Here is a 25,746-nt window from a genome sequence, read left to right as displayed (position 1 = left end):
GTAGATCAGTTCAAAACCAAACTCACCGTCTGCAACCATCTTCTCATCGATCTGTTCGTCTTTTTCTGCACAAACATCCCTCAATGCAGCCTCAGAGCAACGCTTACACCTGCAACACACACACAGAGAGTCATCAGAGCAAATGAGCATTTAAAGCAGTTTTTCTGTCTGTAATGATTCCTCCTGTTCATACTGACCATTAGAAGATCCCTTCATAAACATGGATTTAAAAGTTGATCTGAAGCTAATATGAAGCTTCAGTCTGAATGAGTCATTTTATTATCGTAAAAGTAATGCAGTATTATGAGTGATGTAGTATGCAGTATTACAGTAAAAGTACTGTAGTATTATGAGTGATGTAGTATGCAGTATTACAGTAAAAGTACTGCAGTATTATGAGCGATGTAGTATGCAGTATTACAGTAAAAGTACTGCAGTATTATTAAGTGAACTTTGTGGTGTTTCAGGAGGAAAACTGTCTCTAATAAACTCTCATTGTAGTTTCACATTTTCTCCACAAGCTTTGAATGAGAAGAAAACACTTTGATCACTGTTGATAAAAATCCTGTTTATTGATTATTGAAGCTTTAGATTGTTCACACATCCAATCAGTAAAGTGTGATCAATGATTTCATGTTCAGATTGACTTCATCCACACAGTCAGTTAGTTTAACCCAGAATGTCAGCTATGTACAAGAACATCATTAATGATTATTATCATGATCATTACAGTTTGATTGAACATTTCTTTATGAATTTACAAAGTGATGAGGACAAAATATCTGTGATGAAGGAAGTTCTGCTGTTTTCTCTGTTTAAGAAACAACAGACACAAATACATCAATACAAACATGAAACTAACATTTAGAACAAAGAGAAGTTCACATTTTCATCTGAAGAAATGTCAGTGAAGGTTAAAAACATGGTGATGAGCAGTGAGAGCCTCCATGGATAAAAACACACAGGAAAAAGTCACATTTAAAGAAACTGAACATACAAACAACACATACATAAAGTATAATAAAGTGTTGAATATCGTTATTAGCGTGACAGCTGATCTCTGAACAGCTCAGAAACATGGAGACAAAAACATGAAGAATTACAACATCTGACACATGAAGTCTGAAATGACTTCTGTGTAGGGATGATATTATCGGCCCTCCGATATTATCGGCTGATATACACTTAAAAATGTAATATCGGGAAGTATCGGTATCAGGTTTTTATAACCGATATTGTTCTGTAGGCTTCAGCATTTCCGAGCCTGCATGAACGCAGCATGGGACGTTTACCGGCGCGCGCTTGATGACGTTTAACAACAACAACACGCTAGACTTGTGGGTCTCTAACCGTGGCTATCTGGGTCCTATCTGGGTCCTATCCGGGTCCTATCTGGGTCCTATCTGGGTCCTATCCGGGTCCTATCTGGGTCCTATCTGGGTCCTAACTGGGTCCTATCTGGGTCCTATCTGGTTCCTACCTGGGTCCTACCTGGGTCCTATCTGGGTCCTATCTGGGTCCTAACTGGGTCCTATCTGGGTTCTATCTGGGTCCTACTCTGCTGGAGACACAACAGCTGAGAGGACCGAGTGAGAGGACGTTCCTATAAAAGGTCCCGCCTCCAGAAACGGGGCTTATGTCTGTGGTGTGGAACTATTTCCAAGTGTTCCCTACAAATAGTAAATGACTGCAAAGCAGCATAATAAATATGGCAGTGCCATATTGGCACTTTTTTCCATAACTTAAGTTGAAGTTGTTGTCTTATTTTGCACAGACAGTGTTTACATGTGGAAAGCCATGTTGCATTTATTTTTGCATCCAGTGGAGCATTACAATAAAAGTAGGCATAATGTATTAATTCAACAGTAGGAGATATGTTATGTTGTTACCTAATAGTTTTGGTGTAAAAAGCCTGCAAATAACGGTATCGGGTGATATCGGTATCGGAAATTAAGAGTTGGGGAATATCGGAATATCAGATATCGGCAGAAAAGTCAATGTCGAGCATCCCTACTTCTGTTTATTTCACTTTACACAACTCAGCTGTGGCTCCATCAAAAAGTCCATCATAAAGCCTAAGTCCAGCATAGAGAGGCTGAGTGAATGTGGTCTGGACTCTGTGGAGGAGAGTCATGGTTTCAGAGACGCTGTAGAAGGACAGAATACCTGCTCTGTGATCCAGGTACACTCCGACTCTGGAGGAAACAGGACCTGAGACGGGAGTTTCAATGTTGTTGAAGTTAAATGCATACCTGTTAGTGGAACAATATAAAGACCAAGATTTGTCATTACGTCCAAATAGAGATTCATCTCCTGCTCTGCTGATATTCTTGTATGCGACTGCTACCTCAGCTCCTTCTCTCCACTCCACCTCCCAGTAACAACGTCCAGTCAGTCTCTCTTTACTCAGGACCTGAACATTATAATCAGTGAATCTGTCTGTGTGACTAGAATAAGACTGTTGTATTCCTTCCCATTCTGCTTTTCTGTTCCCCTCAGATAATAACAGCCGTGTGTTTGCTGTGTTTGGATCCAGAGTGATTTCATGTGAATATTTTAAGAACTCAGCTCTGGTCTTGGGTTCTGGTTCTGACAGTAAAACATCCACTTCAGTCTCTGTCAGTGAGATGTTTGTCCATTTGTCCCTCAGGATGTCCTGTAGTAGATCTCTGAGCTTTGACACAGCTGCTGTCACATCCTCAAAGTATCTCAGAGGACGGATATTGATGCTGGATGAGTCTGTAGGTTCACTGAGTTGTGACACTGAGGGGTAGTTGTGTAGAAACTGGTTGTGATCCTCTGTGTGTGAGAGCTGCTTCAGTTCAGCGTCTTTCCTCTTCAGCTCAGTGATCTCCTGCTGCAGCTTCTCCTGAAGCTCTTTGACTCGACTCACATCAGTTTCCTGCTGGGATCTGATCTGCTGCTTCACATCAGAGCTTCTTTTCTGGAGGACACGGATCAGCTGAGTGAAGGTCTTCTCACTGTCCTCCGCTGCTTTATCAGCAGAGCGACTGACGGCCTTCACCTCCTGTTGAAGCAGCTTCACATCTTTCTCTCTGTCCTGGATTCTCTGCTTGATTTTTAGTCGACTCACCTCGAGCTCTCTCTGCCTCTCAGTCCTTTCTGCTGCAGCTGGGACTGTGTCGTGGCCTTTATGATCCTCCATAGTGCACAGATAACAGATACTCTTCTTATCTGTACGGCAGAATATCTTCATCACCTCATCATGACGAGAGCAGATGTTCTCCTGGAGCTTCTCCGAGGGCTCCACCAGCTTGTGTTTCTTAAATTGACCAACAGTGTAATGAGGCTGGAGGTGATTCTCACAGTAAGAGACCAGACACTGCAGACAGGACTTGAAGGCTTTCAGCTTCCTCCCAGTGCAGACATCACAGGCCACATCTTCAGGTCCAGCATAGCAGTGATCAGCAGGAGCAGCTTGGAGTCCAGTCTTCTTCAGCTGCTCCACTAAAGCTGCTAACATGGTGTTTTTCTTCAGGACAGGCCTCGGTGTGAAGGCCTCTCTGCACTGAGGGCAGCTGTAGATCTTCCTCTGATCCTCTCCATCCCAGAATCCTTTAATACAGCTCATACAGTAGCTGTGTCCACAGAAAGTAGTCACCGGATCCTTCAGTAGATCCAGACAGATCGAACAGCTGAGTGTTTCTCGGTCCAGCTGATCTTTCTGCGCCATTTCAGCTCTCAGAGGCAAGGACTGTCTGAGTTTCACTTCCTGAGAAATGCTGCTGAAAGCAGCCTGACAGCTCTGTGCTGAGTCACATGTTGGTTACACCCATCTACAAACTGTAGATTTAAAGAGAGAGAACAAGGAAATCTGATCCCAGAGTGGAGCCTGTTATGTTTACAGAACAGGGACGGTTGTCAGGACGAGGAGCTGCACTGTGGATTCATGTACAAATACTCCATTACAATTAAAAGTCCTGCAGTATTATGAGTGATGTAGTATGCAGTATAACAGAAGTTTAGAGGGAAAAATCACTATTTGGTGGAGCTGTTAACAACTCATAGACATCTGAAATGTGAGCCGACTACACACTGCTTTATGGTTTCATCTTTAACAATGTGTTGTATTTATAAAGCTTGTTATATTATCCATTGTGTCAAATCTGCATCTGACAAGTAACTAAAGCTGTTAAATAAATGTAGTGGAGTAGAAAGTACAATATTTCCCTCTGAGATGTAGAAAGTAGCATCACATGGAAATACTACAGTAAAGTACAAGTACCTCATACTGTACTACAGTAAAGTACAAGTACCTCTAACTGTACTACAGTAAAGTACAAGTACCTCAAACTGTACTGCAGTAAAGTACAAGTACCTCTAACTGTACTACAGTAAAGTACAAGTACCTCAAACTGTACTGCAGTAAAGTACAAGTACCTCAAACTGTACTACAGTGAAGAACAAGTACCTCAAACTGTACTACAGTAAAGTACAAGTACCTCAAACTGTACTGCAGTAAAGTACAAGTACCTCTAACTGTACTACAGTAAAGTACAAGTACCTCAAACTGTACTGCAGTAAAGTACAAGTACCTCAAACTGTACTACAGTAAAGTACAAGTACCTCAAACTGTAGTGCAGTAAAGTACAAGTACACACAGAACATGCTTTTTCAATAGCTTCTTCCGTGCCACAGTGAGACTCTTGGCCAAAACAAAATAACGGGCATAGTGCAATATAACCTGATGACCTGATTACCTCATTGTATTGTATAATATTGTCTCCTGGGCAATATACACTGTTTTCACCTCTCCCTTTTATAAAAGGTTGTATGCACTTTTTTATAGATTTATGTGTCTTTCTTGTGTCTTTTAACTTGACTCTTTGAACGACCACACAAGAGTTCCTATGTGTGTATGCACAAATGGCAAATAAAGTTCTTGAATCTTGAAAAAGTACCTCAAACTGTACTACAGTAAAGTACAAGTACCTCAAACTGTACTTAAATACAGTACTGGAGTTATTTTCCACCACTGAGTTAAACATCTTTTAATAAAGCAGTTTGAGGTTAATCTCTTACCCGTAGTATCGTTTCCTGCCTCTGAACAGGAAAGGTGCCGTCAGGTCGAGCAGAGTCAGGTGACCTCCCGATGACATCACAGGGACGATGTTCTGGTAACCGGCCGCCAGTCGACACGTTTCCTCCAAAGTCGAACCTGCAAAACATCAGAAATACATCGTTCATCCTTTCAGTTGATTACAGATATTTGTGGAACATGTTGGATCCTTTCTGTTACCTTTGATGAAGATGAGCTCTGTGGCTTTGCTCTCGTACAGGAGATGTGAGGACAGGTGGACGCTCAGAGCTCTGGGCGGGGAAGCGAGGTCGACCTGGCCCGAGAGCATCCACGGTGGAGGCGTGCTGGGTTCAGAGTCTCTGCACGCCTCAGAGAAGAGACCTGCAAGCAGCTCGTCATCCGGGACTTCCTGCCTGAGATCACACAGGGAAGTTACACATCTGATTTAATCACATGAGTTTGTATTAAGATCTAAAGTCCATGTTTAGAGCTGCATGTGAGGTCTGAAACTGAGTCAAAGCAGTTCAAATAAATGCAGCTTTAATAATACATTTGTGTTAAAATCTAGTTGTAGAATGATTTTTTAAAGCTCATCTTCATGTCTGGTGACTCTGAAAGGAACTGAGGAACAACTTTAATGAGTCTCCATTTTAATTACATGTATTCGATCAAACCAGGCGAGGAGCTCCAGTCCTCTGAAATGATGCCAACGCGGAAGTAACTTAGAACTGCATTCTATCAAAAGGCCACCAGGGGGCGACCTTTTTGGTGTCAAAAGGACTTCCGTCTCTATACAAGTCAATGGAGAATTCACCAACTTCTCACTTGATTTCTAACCTCAGTAAACGTTTTCAAAATGTGTTTATGGTCTCAATCGCTAGTTTAAAGCCTTCTTCAATGCAGTATGATGTTCATTTGGGACATTTTGGCCTCCCTGATTTTATATGTGACGATAAAGCAGGGTATGCATTAGGGCGTGGCTACGTCGTGATTGACAGGTTGATTGGTTCACAGCTTCAGGAGGGCGCCTCATGCTCCTCCTGATGACCATATAAGTAGAATCCCTGTTTTTATTTATAAAAAACCAACATGTTTCGGCTTGCAGGCTTCATCAGAGTCATCATAAACAATAAATATTAAACACCTCATATTATTGTGTATACGTGTGTGTGTGTGTGTGTGTGTGTGTGTGCGTGTGTGTGTGTGTGTGAGCCTACATGGTTGAACACTTGCTGCAGTAGAGATTCAGAGCCTGGTGGAGTCTGCGAGGCTCGTATGATCTCAGCTGGACTCTGACGTGATGAACTCGACCCGGATCAGACTGCTTCACTTCAGACAGCGTCTCCGTCTGCACGTCGTCTCCACATCTTCTGTCTGCAGAGACAAAAATAAATAAAGTTTATTTGAGTTCATGTGTTGGAGGCTACGACGGAGTATTAGGGCCAGACTAAGAGATTTTTTTTTTTTGGGAGAAATTACGAGAATAAAGTCGTAATATTACGAGAATAAAGTCGTGACATTACGAGAATAAAGTCGTAATATTACGAGAATAAAGTCGTGACATTACGAGAATAAAGTCGTAATATTACGTGAATAAAGTTGTAATATTACGAGAATAAAGTCGTAACATTACGAGAATAAAATCGTAATATTACGAGAATAAAGTCGTAACATTGCGAGAATAAAGTCGTAATATTAAGAGAAAAATTATTATAATAATAATATTTATTCATTATTATTTTTATTATTATTTTTCCCTCTTAGTATGGCCCTAATACTGCAAAGCTGCTGCAGGACCTTTTGGCTGCAAGTTAAAAAATCAATCACTAGAAAATGGCTCAATACAACTGTAGCTGACACAGCATCAGTGCGGCTCAGAACATCATCTGGTCTGCGATGAGTCCTGAAGGACGGACAGCTGAGGCCCTAAATATTGCTTTAATCAAGAGTTGATGTCAGATCGAGTAATTCAAATTTTCTTTAAAAGTAAAACTCAGTAAAACTTACACGTTTTCTTAGTTTCCACATAATTACATATCCTTCATTTAAATTCATCATTCACCACCATCTTTCATTCGTGCCGCTATATCCAGTAACAATCTGTTGAATTCATTTGTTATTGAAAGTTTATCTTAACATTTATTTATACATCATTTATCAGTACTGTGTAGTTAAAACATCCATAAAATCCAGTCAGTTGTGTTTGTCTATTCTTTGAAGTGATTTATGAAACTTTACTAATAAACCATTTAATAAGTAAAGAGATATTTCCTCTTAAACAAGGAGGTGGTGCCTCTGATAATGAGAGTGTATAAATTCAAACATCCAAAATCGTTACACAACACCACCTACAGTGGAAGGTTGGTATTGCATCATTTGAGAAATATTTAAGATGGAAAAATCGACCTACTCTTTAAAGACTCACAAAGAGAAATTCTACCAAATTTGGAACAAATGGATTTAATTTATAACAATGAGAGCAGACTTTGTATAACTCCATTAACGTTTCAAACTCCTTTCCTTCTATTGTTGAGAATAATGTAGAAATGTCAGCTCCCTTCAGTTCTGTTATATTATATTATTATATAGTTACAGTTTCTTGGAATAAGAGATGATCATATGTATGAAAGTGGAACACCTAATGGCTGGCAGAGTACAGCAGAAGCATGAAGGATTTTATAGCTATTTGATGCTATGAAGGTGTAAACACAGACGGATCTTTTCCAAATAAAAATATAATCACACACTCAATAAAATGGATTTGAGTTGACAGATTGAGTGTTTTTAACCTCACAGCTGGATTGTTTCTCACCTGTGCTCCACTCCTCTGGATCAGCGTCTGAAACACAGACAGAAGAACCATCAAGAACTGAACGAGAGACGAGAACAGACCAATCAATGAGCAAGAGTCTTAGCTGAGCTTGTCAGCTGTTGGAAGCGTCCTGCCAGCAGTTTTACAGACGACTCTTTTATAATGGAATGAAAAGTGGTCCCTCCCCTTCCTGCTACGGAGCCAAAATGGCGACCGTTGAGGGTGAGAAGTGTCCATAGTTCCACACTCAACTTTTTGACTGTTTTGAGTGCAAAATGTTTCTTATCAAGTGAAACCAGATACTAGCTCTACTTATTAGTGGGTAAAAATATTGATTCATCAGTGCATTGCAATATAATTTTTTCCCAATTTAATATCTATTCATTAAATCCTCTGAATCGATTCAAGCCCCTGGCCAGTAGGGGGCGCAGTGAGCAACGACTTGTGTGATTCGTGTTGTACGGACGGAGGCTGCACTCGACCAAACAACAACAACATGGCACCGAAGCAAACTTGTTGACGGAGGCAATAAGTGAATGAGGATTAACGGAGAAAGTACCGACAATGCCGCCAACATGCTACTTGCTGTCAGTCTCCGTGAGTCATTGCATGTTGGCTGCTTTGCCCCAGGTGGGGAGTTCCAGTCCTCTGAAATGAGGCCAACGTGGAAGTAACTTAAAACTGCATTCTATCAAAAGGCCACCAGGGGGCGACCGTTTTGGTGTCAAAAGGACTTCCGTCTCTATACAAGTCAATGGAGAATTCACCAACTTCTCATTTGATTTCTAACCTCAGTAAACGTTTTCAAAATGTGTTTATGGTCTCAATCGCTAGTTTAAAGCCTTCTTCAATGCAGTATGATGTTCATTTGGGACATTTTGGCCTCCCTGATTTTATATGTGACGATAAAGCAGGGTATGCATTAGGGCGTGGCTACGTGGTGATTGATCTCTTCTTTGTGTTTTAGTCACACATTTGTAATACACCTCTAGAGTTTTTTGCACATGTGGAGAGTTTGCAAATAAAATGCTTAAAAACAAACAAAATGATCATTATTATTTCTAACACGACGGCTCTGATTCGTACCCAGAACCTCTGGAGGAGTGCTCCACACCTCCAGCAGCATGGAGTCGTTCAGCTCGTCCTCGTCCTGCTGGAAAGTGTCGATGACTCTACAGAAACATAAACAACATAAACAACATAAACACCACTTCTGGTTAAGAGACTTGCTGTATATGCTTTATTATTTGTATATTTTTAATGTGCAATATCAATATTTCTGGTTTATTTACTTTCCGATATTCCTCTTATACATCATGAGACTATGTTTTATTTCCAGTTGTTTTTACTGTTTGTGTACTTTCTTATTATTTTTTTTTTAATGCTTTTTATTGAAACTTTCTTATTTCGCTGCTGTAACACTGTAGACGGTAGATGTGAAACTAATGTTTTTATCACAAAGCTTTTTGTTAATCTGCATTTTAGACCTGATTTTTATTTAGTCTAATTTTTTAAATCTTAATCTAAGTCTTAATAATTTTTTTTTTTTACCTATTCTGGTGATTTTTACTTGTTTTATTGCTTCAAGTGTAAAAAGCACCTTGAGCTGCATAAATAAATAATTAATAAAGGATTAAATAATGATCACACACACATCATCCCAGTGACATTTATCACACACTACTACTGGACTATTTTAATAGAAATATTTACATTTAAAAGTTGTGAGAGGCAAAAGACAAACTAGCAAACGACTATCATAGGGCTCAATTATGTGTCAACTATAAGAGCTGATTTTGTATAATTGGTCGATCAATAGTAAAGTCATACGAGTCCAAATTTAAATGGATTTTTTCCCTTTTTCCCAAATGCAGAATCTTAATGTTTTCAGTTTAGACGTATGTGTATAAATAGGAGTGCGTATGTGTGTGTATATATGTGAATATGTGTCTATGTATGTATGTATACTGTTGATTCTGCTGTCTTATCTAATACTTAGATCCTCTCCATGTTGCTGCATGTATGTTGTTTTGTTTACTGAAAGAAAAACTAATAAAAAGTAAAGAAAAGTTGTGAGAGGAGCAGCAAAAAGTGTCAATTATAAATGATCTTAAATCTGAATCCAGCTGCAGATCTTTGTTGCATCACGCTCTCCTTTTTATTCCTGTCATTTCTCCACTGTCCCAATAATAAAAGCTCACCCCCCCCCACCCCCCCCATTAAACCCCCCAATAAAAAACAATAAAACCCATCAGAGTGTGAGTGATACAGGAAGTGTAACAGCTGGACTCGTGTCTCTGTCCACAGCACAGTGACGTATACAGATCATCCTGCAGCAGCTGCTTCACATCTCCTCCAAACACACCAGAGACCTCTTTCTAAATTAAAACTACAGCCTAGTTTATCCCGACAGCGACGGAACAATGAGACAGAAACACTCACACTTCCTCGCATGAATATTTTTACATTTTGTGGTGAGATTATTTTTTATTAGCTGCAGTTTTTCTACAGTCGAGAATTCACTTTCTATTTCTGCTTTTATGCCGACGCGGCGAGAAAAGTCCTTAAAGGATGAATTAACAATCTTTCACATCTGTAAGTGTTGGAGCTATTTGTAGTTTAAACCTTAATTAATTTAGTTTTTGTTGTTTTTTTTGGTTGCAGCTGAACTAGTTTGATTATACTGTGCTGGTTAATGGCAGTAGTTATATTCCTATAGTTAGACAGGCAGCAGACATTATTGTTCTTTGTCAGTTAAATGCAGAAAATGTTAAAATAAACCTAAATAAACATCATGTTTACCTGGACAATAAACTAATCATCCCTGCTTAGATTAGATTTTATTATTTAGTGCATTATGAAGAGATGTTTTAATAGTCAGTATGAACAAAAGAAATGATTATAGCAAGAAAAACTGCTTTAACCCTCCTGTTGTCCTCGAGTCAAGGAAGGAAGGAAGGGAGGAAGAAGGAAGAAGGAAGGAAAGGAGGAAAGGAGGAAGGGAGGAAAGGAAAGGAAAGGAAAGAAAGAAGGAAAGGAGGGAAGGAAGGAAAGGAGGGAGGAAGGAAGAAGGAAGGAAGAAGGAATGAAAGGAGGAAGGGAGGAAAGGAGTAAAGGAAAGAAGAAAGGAAGGAAGGAAGGGAAGGAAAGAAGGGAGGGAGAAGAAAAGGAAGGAAGGAAGGACGGAGGAAAGAAGGAAGGAATGAAGGTAGGAGGGAGGGATGAAAGAAGGAAGGAGGGAGGGAGAAAGAAAAAGAGGAAGGGAGGAAGGAAGGAAAGAAGGACAGAGGAAAGAAGGAAGGGAGGAAGGTAGGGGGGAGGAAGGAAAGGAAAGAAGGAAGGAAGGAAGGAGGGAAGGAAAGAAGTCAAAACAGACGGGGTCAATTTGACCCGGGAGGACGACACAAAGGTTAATGTTCATTTGGGCTCCTGAGTTTATAGGTGATTAAATGTTAAACTGATATTTAACTAACTTCCTGGTTTGTTTTATTAATTGCAGTCCAGTTTTCTACAATTATTCTACTTTTAGCCTCATTTCTCTCCCACACACACACACACACACTCATGTATTTGTCCCTCGCCTCCTGCCGTCACCTCTTCATCTCCTGCACATCGGCGCAGTCGTCTGGCAGGATGCGGATCCCTCTGCCGAACTCTATCCCTCCGTGCAGGTGCAACGCCAGGTGATTCACCTCCTCTGATTGGCTGTTGGTGAGGCCGGGCAATGTGCTGGATCCCAGGATCGCTCGCAGGTTGTAGATCCTCAAGAAGTCACCGGGCTGATGAGACAAACAGCACAATGTAACACAGAGAGAAAAAGGTGTTAAAAATATAAATCATAAAAAAAATCTGAAGTAAAATGTTTATTTTAAATCAAGAAAGAACGATAGAAAGAAATGAGGAAGAAGAGAAAGAAAGAACAAGAAGAAGGAGGAGAGTAAATGTAAATGAGAGTAAATTTCAAATCTTCTGTTTTTATTTTTGTTGCTTTACTTCCACCAGCAGCTCAACACTGAAACACTGCTACTGTGTTCATGTTGCTGTGCAGACTCAGTGTTCATGTTGCTCTGCAGACTCAGTGTTCATGTTGCTCTGTAGACTCAGTGTTCATGTTGCTCTGCAGACTCAGTGTTCATGTTGCTCTGTAGACTCAGTGTTCATGTTGCTCTGTAGACTCAGTGTTCATGTTGCTCTGCAGACTCAGTGTTCATGTTGCTCTGTAGACTCAGTGTTCATGTTGCTCTGCAGACTCAGTGTTCATGTTGCTCTGTAGACTCAGTGTTCATGTTGCTCTGTAGACTCAGTGTTCATGTTGCTCTGCAGACTCAGTGTTCATGTTGCTGTGTAGACTCAGTGTTCATGTTGCTGTGCAGACTCAGTGTTCATGCTTCTGCCAGCAGATGGCGACGTTGCACCAAACTAACAGCCAGTGACGACTGAAGTCATTCACACGCTGCTCAAAGCTCTTTGTTTTTTTCTCTTCTCGGCTCTCTGTCACGACGAGCCTGCAGCCAACAGAGATCTGTCCTCGCTCTCATCAGCAGACGCTACGATGATTGATTGTTGGGGGGATTCAATAAATGAAGACGTTACACTGTTTTTATTATGTGACAGGGTTCAGTCAATATTACACCCAGAGAGACACCGTTAACTGCATTAGAGCAGGAGAGCGACTCAAAGTGAAGCCTTTATAATCCACGGGCTTCTTTTAAATCATTTTTCTCAGTGAAGTTTGAGCCAGTGTCAGGGAGGATTAGCAGCTGATCTCCTGAGGCCTCTCCTCCTCTTTAAAGATCTACATGAAGAGAGCTCACCGATGAACTGGGAGAACTGGAGAGCTGCCACCACTTGCTGCCACAGAAGCCTTTTTTTAGTACCTGCACTGATCCTTTCATCTAGAAAATACCTCCACAGACAGAACAGGATGCTAGTTTGGAACTGAAGAACTCGTTGAGAGTTTAAATACAGACAGAAAGAAATGATTTTCTGTTTTTACTTCCACTGTTTCATGATCTGAGAATATTTAAAGGTTCAATATGTAGAAATAAAGAGTGTGTGTTTCTATGTGGTGTTACGTGTGGCTGTCTTAAGTGTGGATATAGCTGCTGTAAACCAACCAAAGTCCTGTTAACAATCAATTAAGTACCTATCTATCTATTCATCTATCTATCTATCTATCTATCTATCCATCCATCCATCCATCCATCAACCTACTAGGGGTCTGGGAAAAAATCGACCAGCATCGCGAGCATAGTATCGTGATATTTTGCATCGATACACAGACGCAAAGTATCAATCTTTTATTATAGGAATAACAAATGAAAACTGAAGGTTTAATTCCTTTGCGGACATCATTTGCAGGTGAAAAAACGGTAATGAACTGCAATAGCAGGGGATCGAGCGTTTGCCGCTGCACATTAGACATTCCTCCTCTTTGTCTCATTTTAAAACGCTTCTTAAAACCCTAAACCTCTTTTCTTTGGCATTCTTTCGCATTAATATTGTATCGTGATAATATAATATCGTATCGTGGAGCCTCTGGCCAACTTTTTATTTTATTTAATTTTTTACAAACTGTGTTTAATAAACACTGATTAGCTCAGTGATCTGTGACCAGGAATAGAGCTGGGCGACGTGGACAAAATCAAATATCACAATATTATATATTAATATCACAGAAGCAAACATGTCACATTCATTGGATATGTGGGTGGATTTCAAAGGAATTTAAGAACAGCCTATTTTCTCATTTAGATATAAGAACTATAGCGAGACTATGGAAAAATCCAAGTGGGTGCCAAGTGAGACATGAACATCTGGACATGGATATAGATCTTAAACCTTGTAGTGGTCATTCATGCATTTAGTTTCTCTTAAATAAAAAATGGTTTCCGTGAAGCTCAAGTTAATTCTGTGGCGGCCAAGAGAAGCATCTTCCTCTGTTTCTCTTCGTTTTAATTCTCTTCATATTCAGTAGCACTTTCATCACATAGGAAAACACATTATTTGAATAAGAATCATCATTGAGAGAAGTTAAATCCCACTGAGGCGGGAAGCAAACAATGACACCAAACAGACAATATTTTTGTTTGGAGAATCGTCGACTCTTCCCGGGTTTCTGTTTGTCTCCGGAGACTTCCACGTTTAGACAAATGAGACAGAAAGAAAACAGCCGTAAGTACTCTGGGGTCTGGCTGTGTTTTCTCTGAGCTACATCAGAGTTTAGCAGAATTTACCACAGCTTGTGTTTAGAAACAGGTGTAGAGAGAGAGAGAGCTGAGTGAGTGAGTAATGCTGGAGGACAGACGGCACGACGAATTGCAGGCGGTGCCATGTGGCATCGGCCAAGTCGAAACTTTCTGTATTCACCATAGACTGTATATAAAATGGACGTAACATCCATGACGTCATCCATTGGTTTGTGGACTGCTGCTCGGAGGCCAATAGTATCGGATCTGAGCAGCGGCATCTTGAAAATTTCAGGTGCATGCTGGGAAAAATAAAAACAGGGATTCTACTTATATGGGCATCAGGAGGAGCATGAGGCGCCCTCCTGAACCTGTGAACCAATCAACCTGTCAATCACCACGTAGCCACGCCCTAATGCATACCCTGCTTTATCGTCACATATAAAATCAGGGAGGCCAAAATGTCCCAAATGAACATCATACTGCATTGAAGAAGGCTTTAAACTAGCGATTGAGACCATAAACACATTTTGAAAACGTTTACTGAGGTTAGAAATCAAGTGAGAAGTTGGTGAATTCTCCATTGACTTGTATAGAGACGGAAGTCCTTTTGACACCAAAACGGTCGCCCCCTGGTGGCCTTTTGATAGAATGCAGTTTTAAGTTACTTCCGCGTTGGCCTCATTTCAGAGGACCGGAACTCCCCTCCTGGTATTCACATATTAAATCCTTTGTAGCGGACCAGAGAGGACAGTTGTGACTATAAGAAACAAGCATTCAGCTGAGAGAACAACACTAAGTTTGGACCACGACATGACTCATCTCATTAGAGGAGCGAGGTCACAGTTCCTCCCAAAGTACAGCAGCTTACTGAAGGAGCTTCTTGTATCACAGCCCTTAGCAAAAATATGGTGTATTCAAGTGTACTACGAGTATACTTATTTTATACTGAAACTGAGGCAGTATACTTGAAGTTTACTTTTTATATACTATAAAGTATAGTGAAGTATACTTGGCTTATACTGAAAAGTTTAAGACTAAGTACATTAATACTAAGACTTACACTTATACTTTAACCCTCCTTTCCTGTTGTCCTCGAGGCAAGGAAGGGAGGAAGGGAGGAAGGAAGGAGGGAAGGAAGGATGGAAGAAAAGGAGGGAAGGAAGGAAAGAAGGAAGGAATGAAATAAGGAAAAGAGGGATGAAGGAAGGAAGGAAGGAAAGAGAGAAGGAGGGAGGAAGGACAGACGGAAGGAAGGAAGGGAGGGAAGGAGGGAAGGAAGGAAGGAAGGAAGGAAGGAAGGAAGGAAGGAAGGAAGGAAGGAAGGAAGGAAGGAAGGAAGGAGAGAAATAGGGAGGAAGGACAGACGGAAGGAAGGACAATCTTAGGTTTGGTGAACTCTGATATATTTAGACTTCTATAGGCTCCTTTCTTTGTTTCAGTTTTTGGATGCAATTATTCTAAATAAGAGGATGCAGTGCTGCATGTGATGATCTCTCCGCTGTGCTTTCTCCTGTCTGCAGTCTGCTGTTATGCACATGTGTAACAAACGCAAATTACATAACCTGATTATGGTAACCAGGTTTCTCGTTTACATGACCGTTAAGAAAATAGGTTTGCAGAGAAAGCAAAGTGTAACCCGGTTACTGAAGTGCATGATGAGTGCACTGATGATTTACATAAGTGTAGCTTGGAGGAGGATTTAAACACAAAGTCTCTTTGTTCCTTTGGTAAGTGGACACGACAAAAGAGATGAAACAGACTGGTAAGTGTTTCTGTAGAGACGATTCCTAGGTGTCCACGTATTTCCAACATGCACAAAGTCACGTCCATGAAATAAACGGCTGCTTTTATCCAAAGCACTTTACAATGTTGCTGCTGATCATTCACCCATTCATGCACACACTAACACATCAATGACAGCAACCAACCATGCGACAAGCCGAAACAACCATCAGGAGCAGTTTGTGGTACAGTAACTTCTACATGTAGAGGAGTCTGGGATCGAACCACTGACCTACTGATTAGAGGACAACCTGCTCTACCTCCTGAGCCACAGCCGACCCAGTAGAGAAATGGTTTTCCCACTTTTTGGTGTGGAAGAACCTGACTGGCCTGCTCAGATCGCTGTGATCAACCCCGTCTTGCATCACCCAACATCAGCATTGGACCTCACTGATGCTCTTGTGGCCGAATGGTTCAAACATCCAGTGGAAAAACCTTCTCAGAGGAGCCGAAACTGTTAAATATCCTCAAGCAACCAGCCACAGCCTCCCCTTTCTTTTCAGTGATTCAAAAAGTCTGGTCTTGCGCTCATTGACGAATATTTCCATCAGGTGGAGAAACAATCGACCAATTGGAGACTGGTTGGCAAGTGTGGAGAAGTTTCAACATAGTTAGTTAGTTACATCTGTGAAAAAAACCCTACAAACCCTTTCAGTTTCGTTCCAGCGACAAAACAACACATTATAAACAGTCAAAATCTGAATTATATTTCTATATTAACTGAGTTTTTGTACAGTGATTATGCCTCTATACCTGTACTTATGCTAAGGACTGTGTCTTATTCAAAACTGTCAAGAACCAAAAACTGGCATTGATCAAAATGCTGATTATTATGTTTTCTTATCATTTAATCATATATTTACTGATTTAAACCAGGTTTAGTCTGTATTTTATTCAGCAATGTTCTCCTACAGCTGTAGCAATAAACTTTATTTATTGAATGAAAAAGGGTTAGATCACTCCACTGGATTTGAGAGAAAGTCATGCCACTATTATAAGTATTAATGTGCTATGAATAAACTCAGGTGTCACATTGTAATCTATAAGTGCAGGTGATTGTACAGAAGGCAGCAGGTAGCCTTACATATCCAACATTAATGATATATTTCATGAACACCTTGTCTCCGTTTTCTCCACCTTCCATGTGACGTTAGGAATAAAAAGCCAAAGAGGAAAGAGAAAAATCACCTCATAGCTCCATCATTACTACAACTGTTGGCATGGCAACCAGCAGCAGGAGAATCAGCAGCTTGGTTTGAGCTTTGTGACGGGTGTTTTTTTTTTAGCTCTTTGACCAATAAGATCATTCAGCTGAGACTACACTTAGTATAATGGGCACATTATCACCGTCAGCGTGTGCAGAGGGGCGTTCAGGGACCGTAGAAACACATCGGTCCACAGCGCTGAGAGCAATCGGCCCATCTGACAGAAAATGGCTCCCTGTAGCTTCCCCCGCAAACAAACCATTTTCTTTTTAGAGAGGCTGAGGGGAGCAGCCTGTGGCAACTTCTGTAAGTACTTGATGTGTATGAAAACTAAACACTCTACTGACCGCCCATCGGCCCAAAGCCAACACGCCGCCGCTGTCTCATGGTATTTGTGCTGCTTGGCTGCTCAGTAAAAAGGATTCCTTAAAATTCAAAAGATTGCTTTAGGTCTTTCACGGTTTCTCGTTGAGCTGTGGCTCAATAAAGCAGCCAGAGAACTTGTGCCCTCACTGTGAGGGAGACACTGTTCATTTCACACTGGCTTCCTCATGGAGCTGCAGGGAACAGGCTTTAAAAGCCGGTCAGATACAGAGCGACTCACCAGCTGGACTCTTTGTGCTGGTAAATCAACTCTGGGGGGAACAGCGGATGTGACCGACTGAAGTTCACCTATTTTTTAGATTATATACGTGAAACTGCATTCTGAGTACTAAATAAAACAATCAAGGACAAAAAAATTATGACTTTTTATCATCAGCAGATATCAGTGTTAACCTATCTGACAGCCGATAAACTATAAATATCAATACAGAAATGTCAAAGATACGTTTGATGTCATTTAGAAACAGTGTTTATAGTCTGTCGTCAGTTTAGGGCTGGGTGTCATTTACCAATCCAAATACCCTGAAAGTAATAATGATACCAACTGGCTAGGGCTGGGCAATTAATCGAAAAATAATGGAAACCGACTTTTAGAAACTCGAATCGACTTAATCTTGCTCATGTCAATTAATCGTGGTGTTCACTGTTGCCATGACAGCAAAGGTTGCATATCTTTAAGGAATTTGAACCCAAACCCTGATGTTTACATAGTTCTAATCAAGTAAACTAGACATTAACCACAGCGTCACACCTTAAAACAGCATAATTTTATCTCCCTAAAGATACTTGTGTGAGGGCAGCAGTGTAACATACAAAACAAAAGAAACTGTGAAAATACATAATTGTTCATCAAGGGTGGAGATAATCGTTCATCGTAATCAAAGTTACAAGTTCAATTAATTTTGAAATGAGTACTTCATTCAATACCCATCATGTGAATAGAAACAATCAATGCCACCAACTCCTCCACATCTAAATGATTTGATTCTTAAACAAACACATTTTTAAAGTCTTCAAATTATTAATATTTATTAAACACAAAATGCTAAAATTCAGCATGATGCTTGTGTTGATTGGCTGTGAGCAAGTCCATACAAATAGTCACATTTTCAGTTCTGGGTGCAAAAAGGATCGATTGCAGGTATCGTTTGATGGGAGACATTTCGATGCTACTTGGTATTGATTTATTTCGGTCAATACCTTAAAGGTATAATATACCGATACTCAGCCCTGCGTCAGTCTGTAGTTACTAGATGATGGTTTTAAACAATCACTTCACTCATTAAATGATTAAGTCTATTAATAAGTAAAAGTATAATCATTTCTTCAGATATTAGCTGACTTGCTCTTCCACTTCCACTATAAAACATTACGAGAAAAACGGCACTTGTCCACCTGGGAGCCGCTCACTGTTGTTCACAGTTCTTTAAAAAACAAACTGAAGGGATGCTGTCAAAAAAAGAAGCTTTTTATGTGCTTATATAAAAACATCAGCTATCTTTTGAATATTCTGGATCTGTACTTTATTGTTTTTTTGTCTTTCAGAGGACTCTGACTCTTTGACTCTGATGAAGACACAGTGGTGTTGAAACGTTTTTAAAGGCTATAAATCAATCAATGAGCTCCAGTCTTCACCCGTCTTTAAATTGCTGTCCTCGGAATAATAATAACCTGATTCAGCTGCTTTACTTTGCTTTTTGGCTTAAAAGTTGAGCTTCAAACTTCATTCTTAACCTCAGAAACCTTGAAAAGTTTGACTCAGCTTTAAAGCAAATGTAGATAAGACTTCCTTAAAGTGCTTTGGGAAAATAATGAACATTTTTTTCATTGACATCAGGGAGAACTGCATCTAATGATGAAGATCATGTGATACGATCAACAGCTACTAAACCGGACAGATCGTTGTTTGTTTGTTTTCAGATGTCTATCAAACACTCGAGAATGACCGCAAACACTTTAATTGTTTTCCTGATCAGTGAAACATTCATCAAACAGTATAATTAATGTTTTATCACTTAAATAATTGATGTTGTGTTTGCATTAATTAGAAAAACTGGTCCAGATTTTCTCTCAGACATCAGCTCACCATCCACACAATGACCAACTAAAACCATCCAGTCCTCATGTGAGAGGATTCAGACTCATTATCTCCTTATTAATGTTGATGTTGACAGTTAACCACGGCTGAAACTTAAAATAAATGAAATACAACTGAGGTTTAAAGCTCAAATAAACAAGAAGCACAGCAGCAAAGAGACTGACACTAGAGCTAAAACACCAACATGTTAAAAATAGTAGAAGCAACAGGAATCACATCAGTATTCAGAACTATTTTTACAGCATCACATGTAAACAGGCCCGATACAGAGAAGGGAAGTCAGGCCAGAACTTCACTGCATAAAGTTTCTGTTGGCTTTTCTTCTTTTTTAGTGTTCAGTGTAAATAAAACCAAGCTGAATATTCTTCTCCTTCTCTGGAAAGACTGCTTCAGTCAACTAAGGCTATGTTTACACGGAAACGATCTGAACAGAGAATGCAAAAGTAGCGTTGCATTCTCACTGTTTATTCCGTGTTTAGACCATAGACTGTATATAAGAAATGGACGTAACATCCGTGACGTTGGTTTGTGGACTGCTGCTCGGAGGCCAATAGTATCGGATCTGAGCAGCGCCATCTTGAAAAGTCCTTTTGACACCAAAATGGTCGCCCCCTGGTGGCCTTTTGATAGAATGCAGTTTTAAGTTACTTCCGCGTTTGCATCATTTCAGAGGACCGGAGCTCCTATGGATTTGAGACACTAACTTGTCAAAAATATGTGCACAATACAAGCAGGTACAAAGGTGTACTAACGTGATTTGAGATACAGTGTTGATCACATGATAGTTTAGCTTTTAAAGTCTCGGTTCCAAACTGAGGTCAGGTACTGTGCACCTTACTCCTCTGACAGACTTTCTATAATACTGACTTCTTTGTTCTAACCAAAGTTGTTGTGATGTTATATGTATTTTTTTTAATTATTATTATTTTTCTCTCAATCAGACCTGATGAAATAAAACTTGACTAATAATGAAATAATCCTTTTCAGCACTAAACAATCTGTTTGAGCTGAAATATTCACTGTGACACCAACATGACTCAACCACTGAGTAAACAAATGGTTTATTGACTGAGTGTTCACAGAGGATCTGCGCTGCGTCTCACAGTTTTCTGGGTTTCTTATCTCTCTCTCTTCATGAATCATAGAAATAGGTTGAGGCGGTGCTCGAGGCCGCTGTGGAGACGCTCGGCCGCTGCCAGGGAAGTCTCGTCCCTCATGGTGTTAAAAAGCAGCAGAAATGATTATTAAAACCAGTGACACTGTTTTACTTTACATTAACATATCGGCTTTTTCTTCCAGACTATCTCACAAAGGAAAAGGAAAGCTGTTTTCAAACTGTGTGACTCCCACTCACACTCTCACACAGATAAATCAGTCCAAGGCTGTAGTATCTAAATAAATGATCTGCACATAAAATGATGCTCCGCACAGACGAGAGCTGTGTAATGAAGCGTCGGCGTGAATGTGGACGTTTGCGTGACGCTTTGCTGCGTTCTGCTGCGGCACCACGAGAAGCTGCATTTCTGTCGCGGTCGGTGGGTTTTTTAGAGGAGATTCTAGCCCCGCGGGTTGATGTGAAGTCTCATTTACCTCCGAGCTGTGTTCACTAAACAGGAAACAGTGTGGGAGTAAAGAGCGAGCTGCATTAGTGCACAACCCCTCCCCCCTCCCCCTCCCCCTGCACCCACCTCCAAAAAAACATTCAATGACATGGAAATGTGCGCTCGGTCGACCATGAGAGCTTAAAATGAGATAATGAGCGGAAGCTGTCGGAGCTGAACGCACACCGACGAGGTCACGGTGACACTATGAACATTCAGCGGCTCAAACTTTGTCCTCAATATTTAAAAGTGTGAACATTTAAGAAAACAACAACACGTTTGCCTGTGTAACTGATTAGGTCTGTATGTATTCTGTTTGCATCGGTGTAAAGTTCTTACCAGTGTCAAGAGTTGATTAACCTTCGTTTCGTCCTCCCGGGTCAAATTGACCCCGTCTGTCTTGGCTGTTCCTTCTTTCCTCCCTTCCTTCCTTTTGTCTTTCCTCCTTCTCTCTTTCTTTCCTTCCTCTCTCTTTCCTCCCTTCCTTCTTTCCTTTCCTCCATCCCCCTTTCTTCCCTCCTTCTGTCCTTCCTTCCTCCCTCCCTCCTTCTTTCCTTCCCTCCTGCCTTCCTTCCTTCCCTCCTTCCTTCTTTCCTCTGTCCTTCTTCCCTTCCTTCATCTCTTCCTTTCCCTTTCTCCCTCCCTCCTTCCTTCTTTCCTCCCTCCCTCCTACCTTCCTTCCTTCTTTCCTTTCCTTTCCTCCCTTTCTTCCTCACTCCGTTCCTTCCTTCCTGTGCCTCCTCCCTCCCTTCCTTCTTTCCTTTCCTCCCTCCTTTCCTTCCTTCCTCCCTCCCTCCCTCCTACCTTCCTTCCCTCTTCCTCCCTTCCTTCCTTGACTCAAGGACAACAGGAGGGTTAATTGTCCCTACTAATATTTTTACTGATCTCTAAACAAACTTGTCATTTTAACTCTGCATGACATTAATGTTCAGATCTTGAGTTGCCATGTTTGTGTGCTTTCTGTGAAAATAGTGCTGTGATAGATAGTGAAAGAGATGGATGTGGAGGATCAAAAAGAGAATTTTCTGCATTATTTTTGCTTTAAAATGTGATCAGGCACAGTTTGTTGTGTTATCCCTGCTGTTAACTCAAAAAAATGAGGTATAGTTTTATTTAAATGAGGTCTATTGACCATCGTTTCCAATAAGTATGTGTAAAGCCTGTGGTAATAAGTTGGAATGAAGTCTGCTACCTCAATGCTTTAAGTCAAACCAAACTGGTCAAATTTTGACCTGGGAGGACACGAGGTGCACCGTTGACGTGAAGACAACAGGAGGGTTAAATACCAACATGCTGCTCTACAGCTTCATATTCACTGATGCCTGACTTGCAGCTTGTAAATGTCTCAGTATGAAGTGGATTCACAGATTATTGCCGATCACCAACATTAACTCTGACAGCAGCATTTAGCTGCAGAGGTTTTTGGCTGGAATGGCCACAGATCAGATTAAATCTTGGATATCTGTCCACCACTAACTGACTGACTGACTGACTGATAAAGTTACATCATTGGTCAGCCGGCCCAGAACAGGAGTTTCCCTATTTTCTCTTGCTCTTTAAAATGAATCAGCATGAACAGTTTCTCAGTCCCAGGTGGCGTTTACAGCAAAGCCCCGAAATAAGCTTTAAAAACACAGATTTACCAACTGAAGCATTTTACAGGGAGGCTCAAAAATGATATAAATCTTATAATTATATATAATCTTATGCATTATCTCCATGTAATTATGAAACCGTTGACCATTAAAAAGTTTTGATTTTCTCTAAAAGGCAAATACTGACAACAGGGTGATAAAAATACATATGCATGCATCACTGATATATTCATTTCATATGAACCGCAGCTTATTTCTTGGACAGACATGTAATCATTAATGCAAGTGTGAAATGTGAAAACCACGAGTTGTGTTCATGTACATGGACACTAACGCTCTCCATCTCCTTGTATGGATCAATGAACTTTTCCGCCAAAGGTGACAAAGTGACAGACTGACTGTTAAATGTCACATTTTGTTTGTTTGATTAAACCTGCAGAAGACTTCTTCCTCTCTTAACCCTCCTGTTGTCCTCAAGTCAAGGAAGGAAGGGAGGAAGGAAGGAAGGAAGGAAAGAAAGGAGGGAGGAAGGAAAGAAAGGAGGGAGGAAGGAAGGAAGGAAGGAAGGGAGGAAGAAGGAAGGAAAGGAGGGAAGAAGGAAGGAAGGAAAACAGAAGGAAAGGAGGGAAGAAGAAGGAAAGAAAGGAGGAAGGAAAGGAGGAAGGAAGAAGGAAGTAAAGGAGGAAAGGGGGGATGAAGGAAGGGAGAAGGGAAAGGAGGGAGGAAGGAAGACAGAAGAAAGGAGGGAGGAAGGAAGGAAGGGAGAAAGAAGGAAATAAATGAGGAAGGGAGGAAGAAGGAAGGAAAGGAGGAAGGAAGGAAAGGAGGGAGGAACGAAGGGAGGAATGAAGACTGAAGGAAAGGAGGGAGGAAGGAAGAGAGGAAAGGAAAGAAGGGAGGAAGGAGGGAGGGTGGGAGGGAGAAAGGAAAAGAGGAAGGAAGGAAAGAAGGACAGGGGAAGGGAGGGAGGTAGAGGGAGGAAAGAAAGAGAAGGAGGGAGGAAAGAAGGAAGGGAGGAAAGAGAGAGGAAGGAAAGTAAGAGAGATTGAGGGAGGGAGGGAGGACAGACGGAAGGAAGGAAGGGACGACACAAAGGTTAAAGGGATAGCTTCTATATATTCACACTGAATTACTGTATTTAAAATCTGTGCAATATCAGACATGTATATTATCATTCTGACATCACCGATATTCCTCTTGTGCATAATGTTACTATTGTTTTTATTGCTTGTGTCTATTTTTGTTGTTTTCCACTTGCTGCTGTAACACTGTAGATTTCCCCACCGTGGGACTAATAAAGGAATATCTTATCTTATTACGCAACAGATCAGAAAGTAGTACAGTGCACGGCATGAGTAGGAATACAGAAGTTGTACAGTTGGGAAAATGTCGTCTGACAGGAAGATGAAGTGGTGACTTGTTTTTAATGAATATAGCTTCTTTTTTTTTTTAGGTGGGCCTTATTAAAACACTTCTCTCCAAACTGAGAGAAAGAGTTGACCTCCTTCACACTGACTCTGGATAACGATCTCATACAACGCCACTTTAAAAATATCATCATTTAAACATCAAATAAATGATTTATTGCGTGTCTATATATGTTTCCGAGGGGAATTGAAGATTGAGGAGGCGACACACAAACCGACTGTAGCTCTCCTCCTCTTCCTTTTTTTGCTCTCTTGTACTCAGCCCCTCTTTTCATCATAATGGGCTCCTTTCTCTCCTCTAATGGCCTTCTTCTCACAGAAACGCCTCAGTCGATTTCACACAATATCGCCGATGATTCACCAGAGGAGCCTGGTAATTGGGGGAAATATTCCTGTTCAAACACTTCTTTAGTGGAAAGGCTCTCGGCATGTGTGTGTGTGTGTGTGTGTGTGTGTGTGTGTGTGTGTGTGTGTGTGTGTGTGTGTGTGTGTGTGTGTGTGTGTGTGTTGAACCAACTGACAGGTGTTAAGAGACAACTGTCAGGAAAAATCCAATCAAAGGAGCATTTTACCAGTGATCCATCAGTCTGAGCTCTTTACTTACAGGCCTTAAGTGTTCTGAATGGATTCCTCTTCATCGTTTAGACTTCAGATTAGGGTTTGCTCAACCATGTGGATCCTCCTGTCAGCTGAAAGTGATCTCTGATAACTGATACAGAGCCATTGTTGGAGGAGAATTTGTAAATGCTCTGGTTTAAAGGTGTAGTCTGTAGAATTTAGAGGCATATAGCAGAGCAGAAAGGCAGAGATTGAATTTAAGACTCATGAGTATGATTGAATTAGTGTATAATCACCTGTAAGTAATAACAAACCCTTTATATCTTATTAAAGAGCGGGTCTTCTTCTATGGATCCCAGTATAATCGTACAATAGCCCAGAACGTGAATCGTGTTTTTAGAGGCATTCATTTGGCAGTATGAATGCAAGTTTCTTTATATGTTTGAATACTGAATGGAAAAGTGACGACCAGTTTCAAGACGGTTGGCAGAAGAGGAATTTTCCAACATGACGATGAATCACATAAGAGTTTTTAAGAAAGAAAAAGGTGAAAAACTACGATCTGAATCCAACAGGAGTATTTTAAAGAAGAAGGTGGAGCAACAAACCTCCTGCAGCAAAGAGCAGCTGAAGAGATTCATCTGTGAAGAATGACAGAACTGATTTGTACGAGACTGGTATCATCCATGTCCAGGAGGATCCAGCCTGTCATCAGAAATAAAGACTGGCAGGGGCTTCGAGCAGAGCTGTCGCTAACATTTGCTCAGCTTGTTTCTCTGATAACTTAAAGATCCAGATATTCAGGAGGGTTTTACTAGGAGTGATTCAGACTAACTGCCTGAACAAGGTTATAAAAGCTCCTGTGACTGTGAACACCCCAACTCTCTCAGTTTTGGCCCGTGTTTAATGCAGCATGACTCTACATAGCAAAGAATTGACTGAACTAGTAAGAAACCAGATTGTGAGACTTGATAAAGACGTGAGAGGCTACAGGATCATCGGCCGGCTGCTCAACAGAAGCCAGAACACAGTCGCAGCAGTGGTTTGGAGGG

The 25,746-nt window shown here is 40.8% G+C and overlaps 1 protein-coding gene across 1 annotated transcript in view; it reads right to left on the bottom strand.

Moving 5' to 3' along the window:
- pot1 (protection of telomeres 1 homolog) overlaps positions 1–25,746 on the bottom strand; it is a gene marked incomplete at its 5' end in the record, with an annotated part of 41,563 nt that overhangs the window by 4,253 nt on the left and 11,564 nt on the right. The window contains 7 exon segments of the mRNA XM_062420448.1: positions 27–109; positions 5,044–5,179; positions 5,261–5,454; positions 6,259–6,415; positions 7,854–7,880; positions 8,940–9,025; positions 11,448–11,632. Coding sequence (XP_062276432.1) covers positions 27–109; positions 5,044–5,179; positions 5,261–5,454; positions 6,259–6,415; positions 7,854–7,880; positions 8,940–9,025; positions 11,448–11,632 — 868 coding nt within the window.

This window comes from Scomber scombrus, chromosome 6 (assembly GCF_963691925.1).
Source record: "Scomber scombrus chromosome 6, fScoSco1.1, whole genome shotgun sequence".
Classification (NCBI taxonomy): Eukaryota; Metazoa; Chordata; class Actinopteri; order Scombriformes; family Scombridae; genus Scomber; species Scomber scombrus.
This window is presented reverse-complemented; position numbering and strand designations above follow the sequence as displayed.